Genomic DNA, 22,929 nt, shown 5'->3' on the forward strand with positions numbered 1-22,929 from the left:
GACAGTTGTATTTATTCCTTCCCATTCTGGTGTTTCCTATTTCTTTTCTTTTTGGTCTTATTTTATTATCTAGGACTTCTAGTACAACGTTTGAAAAGGAGTGATAAGAAGGGAAAGCCTTGCCTTGTTCCTGATGTTGGCAGGAAATTTTAGTTTCTCACCATTAAATATGATGTTAGCTTAGGTTTGTTGAAGCTATTCATCAAGTTGAGGACTTTAACTTTTATTCCTGGTTTGTTGAGAGGCTCTCCCTCACTTTGGTACTAGGTATTCTATCCAGAGCCTTGCATATGCTAAGCCAGAACTCTACCACTGAGTTTCATCTCCAGACTGTTTTATTTTTAGACAGAGTATCACTGAATTAATTGCCCAGGCAGACTTCAAATTTTTGATCCTCCTGCCTCAGTCTCCTCAGTTGCTAGGATTACACTCAGCTGCTGAGAGGTTTTTTTTTTTTTTAATCAGTGTTGGATTTTGTTAAATGCTTTCTTTTTCTGCATCTATTGATCTGATCATGTAATTTTCCCTCTTTAGTCTGTTAATGTGGTGGATCATTTTAAAAAAAATTTTTAGTTGTAAATGGACACAATACCTTTATTTTATTTATTTATGTGGTGCTGAGGATCGAACCCAGTGCCCCACACATGTGAGGTAAATTCTCTACCACTGAGCCACAACCTTAGCCCACATCAGTTCGTTTTTGAATGTTGAAACAGCCTTGAATTTCTGGAATGAATCCCACTGGGTTATGCTTTATAATTCTCTTTAAATTGTTGGATTCTGCTTGATTATATTTTGTTGAGGACTTTGCATGTATGCTCATGAGTGATGGTGGTCTAGTTTTCTTGTAATGTCTTTGTCTAGAATGGGGTAATACTGGTGTCATAGAATAAGTTAGAAAGGATCCCCAGAACTTCTATCTTCTGGAAGAGATTGGAGAAAATTGGTATAATTATTTCCTTAGATGTTTCAAAGAATTCACCAGTGAACCCATCTTAGTAATGTAACTGGGTTTTTTGTTTGTTTGTGTTTGGTACCAGGGATTAAACCCAGGGGCACTTAACCACTGAGCCATATCCCTAACCTGCTTTTTATTTTGAGACAGGGTCTCAGTAAGTTGCTCAGGGCCTCTCTAAATTGCTGAGGCTGACTTTGAACTTTTAATCCTCCTGCCTCAGCCTCTGAGCTGCTGGGATTACACAACACTGCTTCTTGCTTAGCTGGGTTTTTAAATTTTTTTTTTCAGTTCTCATCTCATTCTGAGGTATTTTACTAATTTATTTGCTTGCTAGGAGCAATGGCGCATACCAGTAATCTCCGCGATTAGGGAGGCTAAGGCAGGAGACTCACAAGTTTGAGGGGAAGTTTAGCAAGACACTGTCTCAAAGTTAAAAAAAAAAATGTTTAAAGGATCTTGGAATGTGGTTTACAGGTAGAGTGCCCCTGGGCTCAAACACCATTACCATAAAAAACAAACAACAAAAAATACATACTTATTTGCTTTGTGGGAAAGCAATATTGCATTGATTTACAAAGAAGATATTATCTAAACTCTGTTCAGAAGGGTTGAGACCAAAAAATTAACTGTAATACTCAGTTTCAACTCTGCAGGAACATTTTTTGCTGCTGGAGTGAATGTGAGAGTTTATGATCTGTTATATGGAGTCCTATGAACTGAGAGCAGGTGAATGTGGTCAGCCCAAGGAAACCATGGATTCATTTGAGAAAGGTAAAGCCAGAGTCTGAGACAGTAATTAAGAAGCAGCTAATAAGTACCAGTTTCCATACCAGGTACTAGATATTACTGTTGTTGTTGTTGTTTTGTTGCTGCTGCTGTGGATTGAACCTAGGGCTTCATGCATTTTACCACTGCCACTGAGCTACCTCACATTCATCTTCTTGAATCTTTATCCGCATTCTTTTTTTTTGTTTTTTTAGTACCAAGAATTGAACCCAGGGACACTAAACCACTCATTGAGCTACATTCCCATCCCTTTTCATTTTTATTTTGACACAGGGTCTCACTAAGTTGCTTAAGACCTTACTAGAATGCTGAGGCTGGCCTTGAACTTGGGATCCTCCTGCCTCAGCATCCCAGAGCTGCTGGGATTGCTGGCATTTGCCATGGCACCAGTTTCTACCCTCCATTCCCCATTCTTTTAAGATAGTTATTGTCTTATGCTCATTTAGCTAATGAGGAAACTGAGGTTCAAAGAAGTTAACTTATGGGGGCTGGGGATGTGGCTCAAGCAGTAGCGCGCTCGCCTGGCATGCGTGCGGCCCGGGTTCGATCCTCGCACCACATACCAACAAAGATGTTGTGTCCGCCGAGAACTAAAAAATAAATATTAAAAATTCTCTCTCTCTCTCTCTGTCTCTCTCTCTCCTCTCTCACTCTCTCTTTAAAAAAAAAAAAAAAAAAAAAAAAAAGAAGTTAACTTATTTTCCCAAGTTCACTCAGTTTGTAGGTAGAAGAGTTAGGATTTGAATCTTGGTCTGGTGCCTCAAAAGACATAACCTTTCCATTTATTACCTTGCTATTAATACAGGGAAACATTAGAGATGCTTAGTTCTAAAAAGTACCCTCAAACAACCAATGTTAAGAAACAGACTGGTGTACTTGAAATATCATGACTTATTGTACTGAACTCACCTAGCTTGGAAACTTCTTACCCCTAATTATTGGAGAAGTATTGAGCTGGTTAATTAGATTATATGAACTTTGCTCACAAAAAAATGGTGATAACACCTGCCTCAAAAAATCATTGGGAGGGGGCTGGGGATGTGGCTCAAGCGGTAGCGCTCTCGACTGGCATGCGTGCGGCCCGGGTTCGATCCTCAGCACCACATACCAACAAAGATGTTGTGTCCGCCGAGAACTAAAAAATAAATATTAAAAATTCTCTCCCTCTCTCTCTCTCTCTCTCTCTCTCTCTCCCCCACTCTCTCACTCTCTCTTTAAAAAAAAAATCATTGGGAGGATTAAATAAATGTACACTAGCATTGTACCTTGCACACAATACAAAACTAAATGGCAGTGCTTATAGCCCCTTGATCTTATGGTCTGTACTTAACATTCATGTAAAACAAGTATTTATAAACACGAAAAAATGCATCTGTTTTTCTAGAAAATTAGAAAAATTTTACATACATTAAAATATTTATTTAGAACTTCTGTTTCATTTTATCTAGGTTAGGTCTGTGTTGAAACAGTGTTTAATGTTTGATGGTTTATTCTACCATATGTATAGGGATAAAAAATCATATTTCTGATATCACAGTGGTAAAATATTATATGATAAATATGAATGCTTTGTGAGTTTGGAAAGATAAATTTCTAAATTAGGGGCTGGGGTTGTGGCTCAGTGGTAGAGTGCTTACCTAGCATATGTGAGGCGCTGGATTCAATCCTCAGTACCACATAAAAAATAAATAAATACATAAAATGAAGGTATTGTGTCCAACTAAAAATGTACTAAAATTTCTAAATTAGACTTATAAAATTCAGGCTAGGCTTGGGGTTGTGGCTCAGTGGCAGAGTGCTTGCCTAGCATGTGTGAGGCACTGGATTGGATCCTCATCACCACATATAAATAAATAAATAAATAAATAAATAAATAAATAAATAAATAAATAAATTGTGTCCAACTACAACTAAAAAATATTTAACAAAAAATTCAGGCTGTATGGTTATCATAATGACCTATGGTATGCAGTACTCACTGAGCAGAAAAGCAAAGTAGGTAGAGAAGGCATTGCTTTTAAGAGGTGTGGGAAGGCACTTTTATCCAATGCACTCCCTCTTCATCTGACTCCTTAATTCCCCAAATTCTACATCTCTCTTGACATTCCAATATCTTATGGTCTCAGGAAAACTAGTCTTCTTGGGAGAGGTAATGGGTTAAGTCATTCATTGCATCAAGCAATGAAAGATAAGGTATATTGGTTCTTTCCTAAAAGCAGATTATTCATAGGACAACAAGAGAAAAGGGAAAAGAGCAAAGCAAGGCAAATTTCCAGTTTCATAGGTGATTTTGAGCATTCCCTGGTGTCAAGTGGGAATTTGTATATTTTTTTCTTTCTCTTTTTTTTATTTCTTCTTACATTTTTTAAATACTGGGAATTAAACCCAGGAGCACTCTACCACTGAGCTATATACCAAGACCTTTTATTTTACTTTTTAAATTTTGAGACAGAGTCTCACTAAGTTGCTGAGGCTGCTGTTGAACCTGCAATCTTCCTGCTTCAGACTAAGTCTCTGGAATTACAGGCATGCATCATTGCACCCAGTTGTGTGCAATTTAATGATAGAAGATAACCTATTTTTGGCACATAGGTAACACCAATTTTCATTAACTGGATGGGAATGTAACTGCTGAAATGTCCTCATTTACATGTAGTAAGATTACTAGTAAAATTACTTTTCTTTGGAAAATATTATATCATGTTAACCTTCTTAATTAATATTCCTCTGTTCTTTTAATAGAGATAATCATAAGAAATGAATTTTAATGTCTGGAACATCAAAGAGATGCTCAGTATTCCTTCAGGCCCAGGGTAAGTTTTCTGGCTATATTCTCTGATATTTAAGATAACTTAGGGGTTGTGGTTATAGCTGAGTAGTACAGCGCTTGCCTAGCATGTATGAGGCACTGGGTTCCATCCTCAGCACCAAATAAAAATAAATAATAAAATAAATGTATTGTGTTCATCTACAATTAAAAAAAGAGAGAGTCTTATTGATTCTAGAAAGAAGGTCCCCTTCCTATTGGGTTGTAGTGGTAGAAATGCTCTGTACTATCTCTTCTAATCCTCTGTCACCATTGCTCCTTCTTGTGTCTTTTTCCCATTTATTGATTACAAAAGTGATGTTAATTCATATGTTAACTGAGCAATGACTTTTTACCCTGCATTGGGCCTACGGATTGGACCTATGAGAATCAGACATAGTCCAACATTTGGAAACTGACCTTAGTTGGGGCAACTCTATTGAAGTAGTAAGGAATAAAATCAAGTCAGTGTTCATATATATGTTTGATTGTGTGTGCAATTTTTAGGTACCATGGAAATAATAGTCACTCCAGCTGCTGGGTGTGATGGTGCCTGCCTGTAATCCCAATGACTCAGGAGGCTAAGGCAGGAGGCTGAGGCAGAAAGATTGAAAGTTCAAAGCCTCAGCAACTTAGCGAGGCCCTAAACAACTTAGTGAGCCCCTGTCTCAAAATAAAAAATAATGGGGCTGGGGTTGTGGCTTAGCGGTAGAGCACTTGCCTAACAAGTACAAGGCACTGAGTTTGATCTTCAGCACCACATAAAAATAAATAAATAAAGGTATTGTGTCCAATTACAACTAGTAAATAAATAAATTAATTAAATAAAAAGGGCTAGGTCTGTGGCTCAGTGGTTAAGGGCCCCTGGGTTCCATCCCAGGTACTAAAAAAAGAATATTTAGTCCTAATTGAAAGCAATTGTAACCATTTTAACTATAGCCTTTATCTTGCTGGCCCTAATTGTAAAATTAGCCAATCAACTCCTCTAATCAGGGCAAAGGGCAATGCAGTGTTAGGGATATAAAATTGCCCACCCAGGGGTACTTGCTAGCCAGGTTCCCTAGCATGCCTTGTGGCAGAAGTAAAGTTTGCTTTGCCCACATTCTTTCAAACACATGTTTGATTTCTTGCAGAGCCTGAGTATTTCTAACACTGGTTATAATAAAAATGTGTGGCATTCAAAATGTCCTTGTGTGGTGTGTGTTGTGGTGCCAGGGATCAAACCCAGGACCTTGAGCATGCTAGACAAGTGTTCTTCTACTGAGTTCTATCTCCAAATCCACACTCCCTTCTTCCCTCTCTCCTTCCCTCCTCCTCCTTTCTTTTTCTTTCTTTTGTTCCTTCTTTCTTTCTTTTTTCTTTTTTTTTTTTTTTTTTGAGACAAGGTCTAGCTAAGTTGCTTAAGGCCTTGCTAAATTGTGGAGGCTGGACTCCCAACTTGCAATCTTCCTGCCCCAGCCTCCTGATTAACTGGGATTAGAGGCCAGGTCCACCATGACCAACTCCAGCTCCTTTCTTGTGCTTCTTTGTACATATTACTGGCCATGTACAGAGGGCTTAAAAGTCAGAGTAAGTTAGCCCTGTGCCCAGGATATTCTGAAGTAAACACTTGTAAATTATGATTTCATTGTTTAGGTTATATGTCCACTTAATATATTTATCTTGCTTAATTTTAGGACCACTAAGTCATCTAACTGGAATAATAATCAGACTGATTATACTGCTCTCAGTGATTCTCAGTTCCTCTTTGGATCTCAGTTTTGTCCAGAAAATTCAGAGACCCTGTCAGCACCCTTGGATTTCAGTGCCCACTTGAGACATTCAAAACAGTCACAACAGAATTCTCTGGATGTGAGTCTGATTTCCAGAATTTCTCTTCATGTATTTCATACCAATATATAGTAGAATCATACATTTTTAAAGCTACTATAGATTTGACTTGGTCGTCTGAAGTGAACAAAAAATAATAATACTTGCAATTTCTTCTCTTACCCAAATGATATAAAATACTGTTAGTCCCTGACTGCTTCTAGGAAAAGGCTTATACTGCATACATTTCCTAAGTCTAGTCACACTAATTTTTTGTGAAAATTTGTAAGAAAAAAATTTACATACAATAGGAATAAAGTAACATAAATTTTATATTAAATAGACTTTTTCCTAAGAAACTTCACATACTTTGTGGATTTCAATTAACTATACTACATTTATTTTTTTTTTGGGGGGGGTAATGGGGGTTGAACCCTGGGGCACTTAACCACTGAGCCAAATCCCCAGCCCTTTTTAATATATTATTTAGAGACAGGGTCTCATGGAGTTGTTTATGGCTTCACTAGTTGCTGAGGCTGGCTTTGAACTTGTGATCCTTCTGCCTCAGTCTCCCAAGCCACTGGGATTACAGGTGTGCAATCTGCACCCAGCTACATTATATTATTGATGAAGGAAGAAAATGAGGATTTTTGAGGGCCAAGTTAATGAATAAGGGCCAGAAGAGGGAACAGTCTCTTGAATCCTTGAATACAGGAAATGGTTCACCATATGATATCATGACCATTGTCCAATCCATGTCAAACTTATCAATATGTATTTTAATTCACTAGCAGATAAAATCAGCAAATCTAGTTAAACTTATTCATTTAAAAACTTTAATACATCATCTCAGGGATAGCATAAATAATTTTCTGTTGTTGCCTGTAAATTTATGCAATTAATTTTAAAGCAATCTTAACTGATATTTTAAATATCTTTGCTGGTAAGGTAGAAACCCTATTAATAGAAAGAGTTGTTTTATTGTAAATATAATTTCCTGTTAGACACAGAAATTCAAAAAAGCTACATGCTATATTGTTTTTAGCAATAAGGTTTGAACTTAAATATGATTCTGAATTATACAGAAAATAGTGAATGTTATGCATTTTTATGTTTGAAATGCTATATTGATTTTTTTGTTCATTTAACAGAGTGAACCTAGTATTTTCACAAAGTACCAGACAAAACCCCAGCTCTTTGCAGGAGATACAAAAGATATAGGCCTATTTTCTCTTCCTTTGCCAGTTGGAAAGTCAAAAGGTCTTTTGACACAGTTTGAGGAGAAAAACAAAAGGACAAAAGATCAATGTGACAGGTATGCAACATTTTCAAGTGAATAAGGCAGCTTGTGTTTTTCTGAGGGAAACAAAAAGGAGTGTCAGTAATCAAAGAATTAAATTTCAATATGATAGCATGTATTAATGTTCTCCAGAGAAACAGAATCAATAAGATTTATATGTATATATAGAGAAGAAGAGACAGAGACAAAGAAAAAAAGTTACAGAGATTGACTTATTATATGAATTGGCTCATGAGATTGTCTAGACCAAGAAGTGCCATAATCTGCTATCTGCAAGTTAGAGAACCAGGAAAGCCACAGGTATAACTCAGTCTGAGTCAGGAGGCCTGAGAAGGAAGGCGAGTGGTGGCTGCTGGTACAAGTCCTGGAGTTTGAAAGCCTGACAACCAGGGGGCTCTAATGTCTAACAAGATGGATATCCCAGCTCAAGAAGAAGGAGTGAATTTGCCCTTCTTTTATCTTTCTGTTCTATTTGGGCCTTCAACATATTAGATGATGTCCATGTACATTGATAAGGGTTATCTTCTGTACTCATCCTACAAATTCACATGTAATCCTTAGACAAAAACCTTCATATACACACCTATAAATAACGTTTCATAAGCTATCTGGACATCTCTCAGCCTATTTAGCTTGACATACAAAATTACTCTTATTCTAGGCATGATGGCCCACGCATGTAACCCCAGAAACCTGGGAGGCTGAGGCAGAAGGATTGTGAGTTCAAAATCAGCCTCAGCAATTCAGTAAGGCCCTTATCAACTCAGAGAGACCCTATCTCAAAATAAAAACTCAAAAAGGGGGTGGGTGCTGGGGATGTGACTCAGTGGTTAAGTGCCCCTGAGTTCAATCTCCAGTACCAAAATCAATCAGTCAATCAATCAAACAAACAAAATAATCTCTGCCTTGTTCTTTTTTTAAAAATTTATTTATGTTATAGTAGAATGCATTTTGACATATACTACACAAATGGAGCACAACTTCTCATTCCTCAGTCTGTACTTAGTTCAAAGTTACTCCAGTAGTGTAATTATACATGTAAATAGGATAATAATGTTCATTTCTTTCTACTGTCCTCCCCATCCCCATAACCCACCCCTCCCCTTACTCCCCTCTACACAAACCAAAGTTCCTTCATTCTTTCCTATCCCCCACCCCTCCACACCCCACTATGGATCAGCATCCGCTTACCAGAGAAACCATTCAGCTTTTGTTTTTTTGGGTTTGGCTTATTTCACTTAGCATGATATTCTCTAGTTCCATCCGTTTACTTGCAAATGCCATAATTTTATTCTTCTTTAAGGATGAATAATATTTCATTGAGTATATGCACCAGATTTTCTTTATCCATTCATCTGTTGAAGGGCATCTAGGTTGGTTCCATAGTTTAGCTATTGTGAATTGAGCTGCTATAAACATTGATGTGGCAGAGTCACTGGAGTATGCTGATTTTAAGTCCTTTGGGTATAAACCCAAGGAGCGGGATAGCTGGGTCAAATGGTGAATTCATTCCAAATTTCCTGAGGTATCTCTCTCCATACTGCTTTCTATAGTAGTTGTACCAATTTGCAGTTCCACCAACAATGTATGAGTGTACCTTTTCCCCCACATCCTAGCCAACACTTATTATTGCTTGTATTCTTGATAAGTGAATTGAAATCTTAGTTTTGATTTGCATTTCTCTAATTTTTAGAGATGATGAACATTTTTTCATATGTTTGTTGATTGATTATATTTCTTCTGTAAATTGTCTGTTCATTTCCTTAGCCCATTTATTCATTGGGTTATTTGGGTTTTTTGCTATTATGCTTTTGAGGTATTTTAAAAATATGTTTTTAGTTGTAGATGGACACAATATCTTTATTTTATTTATTTTTTTAATGTGGTGCCGGGGATTAAACGCTGTACCTCATGCATGCTAGGCAAGCACTCTACCACTGAGTCACAACTCTGGCCCAGTTTTTTTTTTTTTTAAGATTTCTTTTTCTTCCTTTTTTTAAACTTTGTTTTTAACACAATGCCTTTATTTTTATGTGGTGCTGAGGATCGAACTAGGGTCCCGCCCATGCTAGGCGAGCGATCTACCGCAGAGCCACAATCCCAGCCCCTGGCCCAGTTTTTAAGTCCTTTATATATCCTGGATATTAGTGCTCTGTCTGAGGTGGGTGTGGCAAAGATTTTTTTCCCATTCTGTAGGCACTCTCATCATATTATTGATTTTTTTTTTTTTTGCTGAGAAGAAGTTTTTGAGTTTGAATCCATCCCATTTATTGATTCTTGATTTTACTTCTTGTGCTTTAGGAGTCTTGTTCAGGAAGTCAGATCCTAAGCCAACATGATGAAGATTTGGGCCTACTTTTTCTTCTGTTAGGCCCAGGGTCTCTGTTCTAGTGTCTAAGTCATTAATCCACTTTGAATTGATTTTTGTGCAGGGTAAGAGACGGAAGTTCAATTTCATTCTGCTACATATGGATTTCCAGTTTTCCCAGCACCATTTGTTGAAGAGGCTATCTTTTCTCCAATGTATGTTTTTAGTACCTTTGTCTAGTATGAAATAACCATATTTATGTGGGTTTGTCTCTGTGTCTTCTCTTTTTTACCATTGGTCTACATGTCTATTTTGGTAAATACTATGCTATTTTTGTTACAATTGCTCTGTCATATAGTTTAAGGTCTGATATTGTTATGTCTCCTGCTTCACTCTTCCTTCTAAGGACTGCCTTAGCTATTCTGGGTCTTTTTATTTTTCCAAATGAGTTTCATGATTGCTTTTTGTGGTTCTATGAAGAATGTCATTGGGATTTTTTAAAAATTTTTTTGAGAGAGAGAGAGAATTTTTTAATATTTATTTTTTAGTTTTTGGTGGACACAACATCTTTATTTTATTTTTATGTGGTGTTGAGGATCGAACCCAGCACCCTGCACATGCCAGGCAAGCACGCTACCGCTTGAGCCATATCCCCAGCCCTGTCATTGGGATTTTTAAAGGAATTGCATTTAATCTGTATAATGGTTTTGGTAGTATGGCCATTTTGATTATATTAATTCTGCCTATCCAAGAGCATGGGAGATCTTTACATCTTCTGAGGTCTCTTCAATTTCTTTCTTTAGTGTTCTATAGTTTTCATTGTAGAGGTTTTTTACTTCTTTTGTTAGATTGATTCCCAAGTTTTTTTTTTTTGTTTGTTTGTTTTTGTTTTTGTTTTTGAGGCCATCCTGAATGGGGTGGTTTTTCTAATTTCTCTTGCAGAGGATTCATCACTTATGTATAGAAATGCATTTGATTTTGTGGATATTGATTTTATATCCTGCTACTTTGCTGAATTCATTTATTAGTTCTAGAAGTTTTCTTGTGGAATTATTTGGATCTTCTAAATATTGAATCATGTCATCAGCAAATAGTGATAGTTGAAGTTCTTTTCCTGTTTGTATCCCTTTAATTTCTTTCATCTGTCTGATTGCTCTAGCTAAAGTTTCAAGGACTGTTGAATAGAAGTGGTGAAAGAGGATATCCCTCTCTTGTACCAGTTTTTAGAGGGAATGTTTTCAATTTTTCTTCACTTAGAATGATGTTGGCCTTGAGCTTAGCATAGATAGCTTTTACAATGTTGAGGTATGTTGTTTCTACTATCCCTAGTTTTTCTAGTGTTTTGAACATGAAGAGGTGCTGTATTTTGTTAAATGCTTTCTAGCATCTATTGAGATAATCATATGATTCTTATCTTTAATCTACTGATGTGATGAATTATGTTTATTGATTTCTGTATGTTGAATCAATCTGGCATCCCTGGGATGAACCCTACTTGATTGTGGTGTACTATCATTTTAATATGTTTTTGTATGTTATTTTCCAGAATTTTACTGGGAATTTTTGCACTATGTTCATCAGGGATATTGGTCTGAAGTTTTCTTTCCTTGATGTGTCTTTTTTTTTAAAGAGAGAGTGAGAGAGGGAGAGAGAGAGGAGAGAGAGAGAATTTTTAATATTTATTTTTCAGTTATCGGGGACACAACATCTTTGTATGTGGTGCTGAGGATCGAACCCGGGCCGCACGCACGCCAGGCGATCGTGCTACCGCTTGAGCCACATCCCCAGCCCTTGATGTGTCTTTTTTAAAATTTATTTCTTTAGTTGGACACAATATCTTTATTTTATTTATTTATTTTTATGTGGTGCTGAGGATCAAACCCAGAGCCTCATGCTAGGCGAGTGCTGTACCACTGAGCCACAACCCCAGCCCCTTGATGTGTCTTTTGGAATCAGAGTGATACTAGCCTTACAGAATGAGTTTGGTAGGGTTCCCTCCTTTTCTATTTCATGGAATAACCTGAAGAGTATTGGTATTAATTCTTCTTTGAAGGTCTTATAGAACTCAGCTGAGAATCCATCTGGTCCCTGGCTTTTCTTAGTTGGTAAGCTTTTGATGGAGTCTTCTATTTCCTTGCTTGAAATTGATCTGTTTAAATTATGTATGTCCTTTTGATTAAGTTTGAGCATATCATATGTTTCTAGAAATTTGTCAGTGTCTTTAGGATTTTCTATTTTAACAGAGTATAAATTTTCAAAATAGTTTCTAATTATCTTCTGTGTTTCAATAGTGTTTGTTGTGATATTCCCTTTTTCATCATGAATTTTAGTAATTTGAGTTTTCTCTCTTCTTCTTTTCATTAGGGTGGCTAAGAGTTTATCAATTTTATTTATTTTTTCAAAAAACGAGCTACAGCCCAAGCCCTCTGCTATTTTTAATTTCTAATTTCTAGGTACTATTTCTCGTTCTCTGCTTTTATAATATAACAACTTTCACTTCTTAAATTCTTAATTTACTTTTTTCATTTTAATGCTTTCAAGCAATATCCCAATCTTTCTCACCTGGAGAATATGGTTCTAGATTTTTTGGGTTTTTTGGTGGGAATAGAACTCAGGGTCCTGCACATGGTAGTCAAGTACTGTACCACTGAATTACATTCCCAGTCATGAAAATTCTTCTGTTAAAAAGTCAGTCTTGGGGCTGAGGTTGTAGCTCAATGGTAGAACACTTGCCTAACATGGGATAAAAGTTGATTAACAACTTAAAAAAAAAGTCGGTCTTACAGAATAGCTAACAGAATTAATATGAAGAGTTGTCATATTTGGATATCAAAATTTGATTTTTTATTTGTTTTATAGATTAAAGAAGCAAAATCTGTAGAATTTCATTAATGACAGTCTATGTCTTCATCTTTTTAAGAATATGATATTTAGCAGGGCATGGTGGCATATGCCTTATAATCCCAGCTACTCAAGAGGTGGAGGCAGGGAAATTGCAAGCTTGAACTCAGCCTGAGCAACTTAATGAGACCCTGTGTCAAAATAAAATAGATAGATAGATAGATAGATAAAAAGAGTTGGGGATGTAGCCCAGTGGTAGACCACTTGCCTAGCATGTGTAAGACCCTGGATTCAATCCTTAGTACTGGAAAAAAAAGGAATGGAATGTTTATTTGAGAAATATGTTATAATTTCTTTTTCATTGAAAATTAATATTTTCCCTAGAATTGTCTGTATATTAATTTCATTATTTTGGTCAACATAATGGTAAGACAAAGATGTGTTTAGGAATTTTGGACTACTAGAAAAAAAACACTACTGCTGAAGCCAGTGTTGATGTAAAAATGAAAGGTGGTCTTTCCTTCTCTAGTAACTACTTTGTTGCTAAAATTCACTCTTATTTAAGATATATATATTGTTAATTTTAAAAATAAAAATGTGATTTGCCTTGGAAACGGTCACAATTAACATTCTCCTTTTTTAAAAGGAGAATTAACATTCCCCCCAACTGGCACTGAAGTTTCTCAGGTTGAATCACCAACTCTGATCAGTATTTTGATGCTATACTAGATGGACACCTGCCATATTCATGGAATCAATTCTGTTGCATGTTGTTTCAATATTTCACAAAGCTTTGTTATTTTTCTTTTTCTCCTATTCTAGTGAGACTCTATACAACTTTGTTTCCCAGGTCAGAGAAAGCATTCATAGGGTAAGTATAGCTACATTTTAAGGAGTTAGAGCATCTTACATCTTAAGAAGTTTAGTAACTATACTGTCTTGTCTTTAGTTCTTGTAGAATCACAATTTTTAAGTACCCTTATTGATCATTAAATGACAATTCTCCAAGTTAGTAAAATAAGGCAACAGTCTGTGAATGTTTTCTTAATTTTGGGTTTCTTAGTTGCAGATGTCTGTGGAAAAGTCTGAGGAACATCTCAGTTCAAGAAGCCAATCTATTTTGGATTCTTTGGAGAATGTGGCTAAGACATGTGAGTCTCTCATGTTTGTATTTATCAGCAGAAGGTATTGGCAAATGGTGAACATGAACTTTCTAACCCTAGCCAGGTTTCCAGGAGTGTGATTCCACATTTTCACATGAGATGTGGGTGCATGAGGTTAACCCTAAAGAGATGGGCAGTGGGATCTACCTCTTTGGTCCCACAATGCCTTTGGTGAAGCACTAATCCTTTACCAGGTAACCCTGCTGTCTCAGGGCAGGTATCTCTACAGACGGTTCTCATCTCACTGCCTGAAGTAAATCAGCAGCCTCCCTGAGTCTCAGATGAATTGGTGGCTGTGCTACCAATAGAGACACTACCCACTTAGGAGTTAGAAATATTCCAGTCACCTGCTGTCCTTCTTGTTGCCTAGGTTTCAGTGAGAGTTGCTTTTAGTAAATCACAGCATCACTCTCAATTTTAGCTGCAGTTTATAAAAACCTCTGCTCCCTTAATTAGTGATTTAAATGTGATTGAAATCATTGCTCTGGACCTTATAAGCATAGGAGACGAATACATATTTCTCCCTAAGTAGAAACTTCTCTAGAACCACTAATTTCTAAAACAAATAGAGGGGCTGGGGATGTGGCTCAAGCGGTAGCGCGCTCGCCTGGCATGCGTGCGGCCCGGGTTCGATCCTCGGCACCACATACCAACAAAGATGTGTCCGCCGAGAACTAAAAAATAAATATTAAAAAAATTCTCTCTCTCTCTCCCCTCTCTCACTCTCTTTTTTTTCTCACTCTCTCTTAGAAAAAAAAAAATAGAAAATACATGACTATACCTCTGTATCTTTTTTGCATTTGTCTGTTTATTTTTTATTTGAAACAAGTTGAAATCAACTTATTCAAATGCATAAGATGAATTGCTCATGATTTACAAAAAGCAATGCCTTTGTGTGGCTTAGAAATTAATCCCAATCTGACTGCAAAGAAACACTACTCTGTCTTCTGGCTTCCAACCTGGGTATCCCACACACAGGGCAACTGTACATTGGAAACTGGTTCTGGAACCCTAGGACTGTTACCCCCATAAGAAATAGCAAGGCAGATAACAGAAGCAAATTAAGGATGCTTCCTTGTATAATGTGATAGAATAACTCATTTGTAAGTTGCTAAGAAAAGCACTCTGTTAGTCAGTTTTCTGTTGCTAGGATAAAATATCTGAAGTAATCAACTTATAGGAAGAAAGGTTTATTTTGGCTCACAACTTCAGAGGCTTAAGCCCATTTGGCCCTGTTGCTTTGGACCTGTGGTGGCACATTCCACAATGGAATCGTGTGGTTGAAGGGGCTTGTTTACTTCATGATAGTTGGGAAGCAAAGAAAGAGACAGGGAAGGGCCAATTCCTCATACTTCCTTCAAGGGCATGTTTCTGATGACCTATTCCTTCTAGGCTCCCCTCCTAAAGGTTCCACCACCTCCCAATTTTGCCATAGACTGGAAACCAAGCTTTTAACGCATGGGCCTTTGGGATACTCTTGCAAACCATAATGCATTCTTGTTTTGTTCTGCATTTAAAATTATATATTCCAGCTACTCAGGAGTTTGAGACCAGTTTGAGACCAGCCTCAGCAACTTAGCAAGGTCCTAAGTAATTTAGCAAGACTCTGTCTTCAAAACAAACAACTATATGAAGTATGAAAAGGAGAGTTGCAGCAAATTGTGGTATTTAAGTCCCAGAAAAAGAAGTGGAAGTGCCAAAGATCCCAATATGAGATTAAGAAACAGAAAACACTAGAAATGAATTCTGATCTTTGGTCCTTAATGATTCCTTCCTTAACTTTCCGAGGGTAAGACTCAGGAGGACCAACACTGAAAGAGCAAACAACAACAAATATATTGGCATCATATTAATTAGAAGGCCATGGGACTGAGGGTATAGCTCAGTGGTAGAATGCTTGCCTAGCATGCACAAGGCCATGGATTCAATCTCCAACACCCCCCGACACACACACATACAAACACAAAGAACAAACAAAAAGATCAAAAGGGAAAAAATATAAATCCAGGTCATTCTTGAAAATAGGCACAGGTAGCCTGTTCAGAATTATTCTTTTTTTTTTTTTTTTTTTTGTAAGTAATGATCAGGCATAGAAAAGCCAGCTTCAGCAACTTAGTGAGGCCCTAAGCAACTCAGCAATAGAAAAGCAATCAGATAAATCTTCTATCATATGGTGGCCAGGCCCTCACTCACTGTACTCATATCAAGAAAAGGAGAAGTAAAGTTATTATGTGGAAGTGCTGTCTTGTGTTATGTGCCTCATGCCTTCATAGAGTAAGATCATGAAATCTTTTCTCAGTCACAGTCTGCCTGCCCAGACAGAAGCATCACTGAAGCCATCTAATCTAACTTCAATTCTTCATCTGAGGATATAAAGGACCAACATAATAAAATTATTTACCCCACTTTACTTTTGAGTTTAGGTGGATCAGTTAAGTGGAGTATAGTATTACTTCTGTTGAAAATTAATTATCTATATGATCAATAGGAAAGTAAAAAGGAGTAACTGATATCAAAAAAATTAAAATTCATATATAAATCAATATGTTAAGTGTGATGATTAAATCATAAGAAACTAGAAGAAAACGTGGACAGCATTTTTATAATTTTACATTGTGAAAAAAGCCTTTTCAAGCAAACCATAAAAAAAATTGTTAAGAGAGGCTGGGGTTGTAGCTCCGTGGTAGGGTGCTCACCTAGCACATGTGAGTCCCTGGCTTCGATCCTCAGCACCATATAAAAATAAATAAAATAAAAGTATTGGGTCCAACTACAACTAAAAAAATAAATATTTAAAAAATTGTTCAGAAAGGTAAGATCCACTTATATGAACATGATGAAACAGAAATATCTGTTCACTGTTATGGATAGGTACTATTCATGTGCATAGTTTGCTCCAGGACACATTTGCAGGGGGATGCATCCAGCCAGTGAAAATTGGGAAAGATGTTGCCCGCAAAAGGGAAGAGGACTAACGGGTCTCCTGTTATATAGGGTGGTTCCCAGATCTTTCCTCTTTCTCTCAGCAGCACAGCAAGGAGAACAGAACTAGAGAGTGAAAGGAAAATTGCTGTCATCAGTGCAAATACAATTTTTTCCTAGTTGCATCTCTGAATTGAGCACTTAAGCTGCTAAAATAGAAATGATTTTTTAAAAATGCTTAACATGTAAAAAGAGATATGGTCCAGAATATAGAAATGGATTTTAAATGGGATTTTTACACAAAAACTAAAAATACCTGATGTTTATAGTCAAAGCAGAAATGACATGAGTTTTCTAAAGAACACACACACACACACACACACACACACACTCAGGATTCATAATATATACATGGAAAAATACATAAAATTCCAAAAACTGCTTCAATTAAATCTAGGAAGTTGGGTTAAGGTCTGCATGGAAGAAACTGAATCATCATATGCTTACATATATTGTTAAGGATTTGAGGGTTTTTTATGATTTTTTTTTGTGCTGGGGATTGAACCCAGGGGTGCTCAGACATTGAGCCACCTCCCCAGCCCTTTTATATTTTTTATTTTGAGACAGGGTCTTTCTAAGTTAATAGGACCATGCTAAATTGCTGAGGCTGGCCTCAAACTTGTAATCCTCCTACCTCAGCCTTCCGATTGCAGGCATGTGTGACCACACCCTCCCTGTGGTTTTGAGGGGTTTTGTTTTGTTTGTTTTGTGGTGCTAGAGACCCAGTTCAAGTCTTTGTACATGCTAGACAAGTACTGTACCACTGAGCCATATCCTAAGACCTTGGGTTATTTTCATAATTAAATATTTTCTTAAAAATGGATAGAATTTGGGCTGGGGTTGTGGCTCAGTAGTAAAGAGCTTGCCTAGCAAGCACTGGATTCAATTCTCAGCACATATATAATAAATGAATAAAATAAAGGTCCAATCAACCAAAAAAAAAAAAAAAAGAATCTGGAGGTAATGAGCTTGATACAAAAGCTCCAGTAAAGAAGAATCCAAATGTGTTTCCTTGGGAACAAGGACAAAATATATATGACAGACAGATGCTTTCCGAGCCCTTAATCAAGAATTGAACACTTTGCTTGGTTTTCTTATCCTCTGCTTTTATGAAGATCAGTAATATCCACTGTTGAAAAAAAAACAAAAACTTGCTATTTAGGAACTCTTCTAGGGAAGGATAATTACATATGCCTACATGGATGTCTGGAAAATATTTTTGTGTTTTTCTGGTTTTTTTTTTTTTAAGAGAGAGTGAGAGAGGAGAGAGAGAGAGAGAATTTTTTAATATTTTATTTTTTAGTTCTCGGCGGACACAACATCTTTGTTGGTATGTGGTGCTGAGGATCGAACCCGGGCCGTACGCATGCCAGGCGAGCGCGCTACCGCTTGAGCCACATCCCCAGCCCTTTCTGGAGTTTTTTGTTTTTATTTTTTGGTACCAGGGGTTGAACCCAGGGGTACTTAACCACTGAGCCACATTCACAGCCCTTTTTTTTTGTGTGTGTATTTTATTTAGAGACAGAGTCTTGCTAAATTTCTGAGTGTCTCACTAAATTGCTGAGGCCACTGGGATTACAGGAGTGTGTCACCACACCTGGCTAGAAAATATTTGTTTAAGAACAGGAATTCCATACCTAAATAAGTATACAGTCTCTTTCTAATTGATCAACACATGGAATTGTACTTGTGTTGAGAAGTAGGAGAAATTTGCTTTCTCAAATATTCTTTTTAAATTGAAGAATTTGGATGTAATTTTATTATTGAATTGTTCCTTATTTTTGCTGCAAAGCTGTTACCTCCCTGTATAAAAATAACACCAGTCGGGCATGGTGGCACATGCCTGTAATTCCAGCATCTCAGGGGACTGAGCCAGGAGGATCATGAGTTCAAAGCCAGGCTCAGCAACTTAATGAGGCCCTAAGCAACTCATCAAGACCCCATCTCTAAATAAAATATAAAAAAGGGCTGGGGATGTGTTGTGGCTCAGTGGTTAAGTGGCCCCTAGGTTCAAGTTCAATCCCCAATACAACCCCTCCAAAAAAAAAAAAAACCCACAAGCATATATATAGCAAAATTATGATAGTAATTATTATTACTATATAATTTAAAAAAAACTTTTCTCCACTCCCAGTTATTTCCAGTAGGAAGAACATTCAATATTTTTTATACTGGAGATAGGAACTTTTGGCTTAGTGACAATAGAAATGAAATTGAATAAAGCAAGCATGAATATATAGGCAAGATAAGAGGGTAACTGGGGCTTCAACTGAAGTGAGCAGCACCAATGAGGAAGCTGACTACTCTGTGATAGGAGATACAAGCTTTTATTGATTTGTCGAAAGGAGCATGTTTCCAAAAGATGTTTCTTCTTATGCAAAATTTAGACCATAAGCAATCATGGAATTGTCCTAGGACTCTTTATAGGTGGTGCCATCATTCTATGCAAACATCCTGGCGTTGTGACTTGATCTGAGCTTTATGTTAGGGCTGAAAGACTTTGGGTACTTGGGCTGATATAGCTCCTGAAAAAGCACAAGGTTGCTTTTTCATATCAGCTCCAACAGAAAACATACCCATGTGCAGAGCCAAGTAGAGGCTGACTCAAATGTTAAGGCCGAAAAGGGGACATACATAGCATGAATACAGAAATCCCATACTATTCTCCCATCAGATGTCTGCAGGCTCAACTTAAGAGACGGTGTTCTTGGGGCTGAGGCTGTGGCTCAGCAGCAGAGTGCTCACCTAGCACATGCAAGGATCTGGGTTTGAACCTTAGAACCACGTAAAAGTAATAAAATAAATGTATTGTGTTCAACTACAACTAAAAAATAAATATTTTTAAAAAACAGTGTTTTTCAGCAAAGGTGGCCATCAAATCCCTGAAAAGTAACCTAGGAACCATTATCATCATCATTACCGACATGTCAAGAGATATCATCAAAACTGATGTGAATGCCAGGCACGGTGGTGCATGCCTATAATCTCAGCAGTTCGGGAGGCTCAGACAGGAGAATTATGAGTTCAAAGCCAGCCCCAGCAAAAGCGAGGTGCTAAGCAACTCAGTGAGACTCTGTCTCAAAATACAAAATGGGGCTGGGAATGTGGCTCAGTGGTCAAGTGCCCCTGAGTTCAATTCCTGGTAGCCACCCGCCCCTCCCCAACAACAACAACAAAAAAAACTAGTGGCAAACTAATTTAAAGTATTGCCCAGCTGTCTGACCTACAAAATTAGTGACTTTTTAAGTTGACTAAGAGCAAGTGAATCTAGGACATTTATTTAGTGTCCCGACCGGCAGGACACATCAACGTGGGCAGCGAACCTAGATGGGGAGGAATGAAGGGACAAGAGACACGGAAGGTGACAGCAAGACAAAAGTTCTGATCAAGCTGCAAACTTTTATTGTTCACACAGGGGTATTTATGGGCTGGGGATGGGGAAGCTCTCTTATCGGCAGTTGCTGGAAGTCTTCACAAGGTGAGATAACTCAGGATGTTTCAGGAAGACAGATGGCCGCAGGATGTCTCAGGGAGATGGATGGCTGCAGGGTGTCTCCCAGGCAAGATGTCTTCCAGGGGGCTGTTTCTTGTAACTGTCAGGCTATTCTTTGAAGGAGAACTCCCTTCTAGTCCCTGGCACTGTCAGGCTATTCTTTAAAGGAGAATTCCCTTTTGGTCCCTGGCAATTTAGGTTTTCCCCTAGTAACAATTCTATCTTGTACCAACATTCTGCTTCTGTGTTTTATCAGGGTCTCATGATGGGTTTAGGAAAAGAGTACAAAGAGTAGAGAAGGAACATGCTATGCTGTAAAGGTTAATGGTTTATTGTGCCCAATGGTTTTTCATTGTCCCAGTCTTTATCTCATAATGGTAGTCCCTGATTGTCTAATTTTGACTCAATCCAGGGATAGATGTTATCTTCCTACCTCAGCCTCTAGGTTGCTGGGACTACAGGTGAATGCCACCACTTCCAATGAAAAGTTTTTGTTGTTGGGGTTTTTCTTTAGTTTTTCTGATACTAGGAATTGAACTCAGAGACCTAGCACATTCACATTCTAAGCAAGCACTCTACTACAAAGCTACATCTCTAACCCTTTTATTTATGTTTAAGGCATCATTTTTTTATTCTTCATTTGTTTACTTCTTCATGCACTTTTAAGAAATTTAAACAAAAACGTGTTCATAATATACTTCCAAAATATTGGTCCCAGGCATCAACAACCCCCCCCCCTTCAAGCTACTGCTGTAATCTTTTTTTTTGGGGGGATTTTACCAGGGATTAAACTCAGGGGGCACTCAACCACTGAGCCACATTCCCAGCCCTATTTTGTATTTTATTTAGAGACAGTGTCTCACTGCCTTCAGAGCCACTGGGATTATAGGTGTGCACCACCATGCCTGGCTCACTGCTGTAATCTTTTTTTTTTTAATATTTATTTTTTAGATGTAGTTGGACACAATGCCTTCATTCTATTTATTTATTTTTATGTGATCTGAGGATCAAACCCAGGGCCTGCATGTGCTAGACGAGCGCTCTACCACTGAGCTACAACCCCAGCCTCTCATTGCTATAATCTTAAGAATGAGTGAGTCCTTTTTTATTTTATTTTGAGACAGGGTCTTGATAAGTTGCCCATGCTGGCTTTGAATTTATGATCCTCCTGCCTCAGCTTCCCGAGTAGATGAGATTATAGGTGTGCACTACTGTGTACTGCATTTTTCTTTTTCACTTCCAGTCTTGAATTCATTTTTTTTTCTGGGTATTGTGCTTTGATGATGTACATCTCCCAGCAGCATTTCGAGAAAAGGTACACGTGATACCTTGCATGTTTGAAATGTCTTCTATTACTATTTGAATTCCTTGTGTTTATTTGGGATATTGTTGTTATTATTTGTGGTACTGGGATTGAGCCAGGCAGGGCCTCACATATACTAGATTCTAGGAAAGCACTCTACCACTGAGTTTCATCCCTAGCCAACCCCCGTCCCCCCTTTTTTTTTTTTTCGGGTACTAGGGATTGAAGAACCAGGTGTGCTTAACCACTGAGCCACATCCCCAGCCCTTTTATTTTTTAATTTTGAGACAGGGTATTGCTAAGCTGCTTATGGCCTCTCTAAATTGCTGAGCCTGGCCTTGAGCTTATAATCCTCCTGCCTCAGCCTCCTGAGTCACTGGGATTACAGGCATGTGTCACCACACTTTGCTAGCCCATTTTATTTTACTTTTTAATTTTATATTTTATTATTTTTATTTTACTGTGCCACTGAGAATTGAATCAAGAACCTCATACATGCTAGGCAAACACTCTAGCAATGAGCTACATCTCTAGCACTTCTTAAATTTTGAGATAGGATGTTTCTAAATTGCTTAGGCTGGTCTCAAACTTTCAATCCTCTTGCCTCAACCTCAGAATTCGAAGACATTGCTCATTGTCATCAAATTCTAGACTCATTGTTGAAATGTCTGATTCTTTTTTTAATCTTTCCTTGTTATTCTGATAATTAACCAAAACAGTGCCATATACCATAAGATAATTTAGTAAAGTGGAAGAAATTAATAGAAAGTATAATGTGGGGAAATTCCATTTTAAAACCAACACAGAAAATAGTATCTAGGAATAAACTTAACAATGACACAAAACTCATTTTTTTTTCTTGGCTTTGGGTTTTATGTCTTTGTTAGAAAGGCCTTTCCTATTACAGGGTTATACATAACTTCCCTTGTTGCCTTTTGGTAGTTTACTTAATTATACTAAGATTATTAATCTAACTAGAATTTATGCTAATATGAAACAACTGAAATGTAAACCTACTTTTATGATGGGAATTATGTTTTATTTCAATGAGAAACTCTGAAGTAAGTCATTAGAACTTCAAAGATTTTTTTATTTAGTTATTGGGGGTAGAACTCAGTGGTAAGATAGTTGTATAGCATACACAAGGACCTGGATTCAATCTCCAGCATGGCAAGATAAA

The 22,929-nt window shown here is 37.3% G+C and overlaps 1 protein-coding gene across 2 annotated transcripts in view; it reads left to right on the forward strand.

Annotated features, from left to right (window-relative positions):
- The window catches only part of IHO1 (interactor of HORMAD1 1), a 37,146-nt gene that overhangs the window by 8,746 nt on the left and 5,471 nt on the right, over positions 1–22,929 (forward strand). Inside the window, exons 2-7 of one of the 2 annotated variants that reach the window (XM_081302531.1) lie at positions 1,598–1,791; positions 4,487–4,557; positions 6,227–6,401; positions 7,511–7,674; positions 13,631–13,679; positions 13,872–13,959. In XM_081302531.1, the coding sequence (XP_081158657.1) occupies positions 4,502–4,557; positions 6,227–6,401; positions 7,511–7,674; positions 13,631–13,679; positions 13,872–13,959 (532 nt within the window). In that variant the 5' untranslated portion in view covers positions 1,598–1,791; positions 4,487–4,501. The remainder of the gene's footprint in view (positions 1–1,597; positions 1,792–4,486; positions 4,558–6,226; positions 6,402–7,510; positions 7,675–13,630; positions 13,680–13,871; positions 13,960–22,929) is intronic. The other variant, XM_081302532.1, reaches the window with a different exon arrangement.

The sequence above is a fragment of the Spermophilus citellus genome (assembly GCF_964194105.1).
Source record: "Spermophilus citellus genome assembly, chromosome: 7".
Classification (NCBI taxonomy): Eukaryota; Metazoa; Chordata; class Mammalia; order Rodentia; family Sciuridae; genus Spermophilus; species Spermophilus citellus.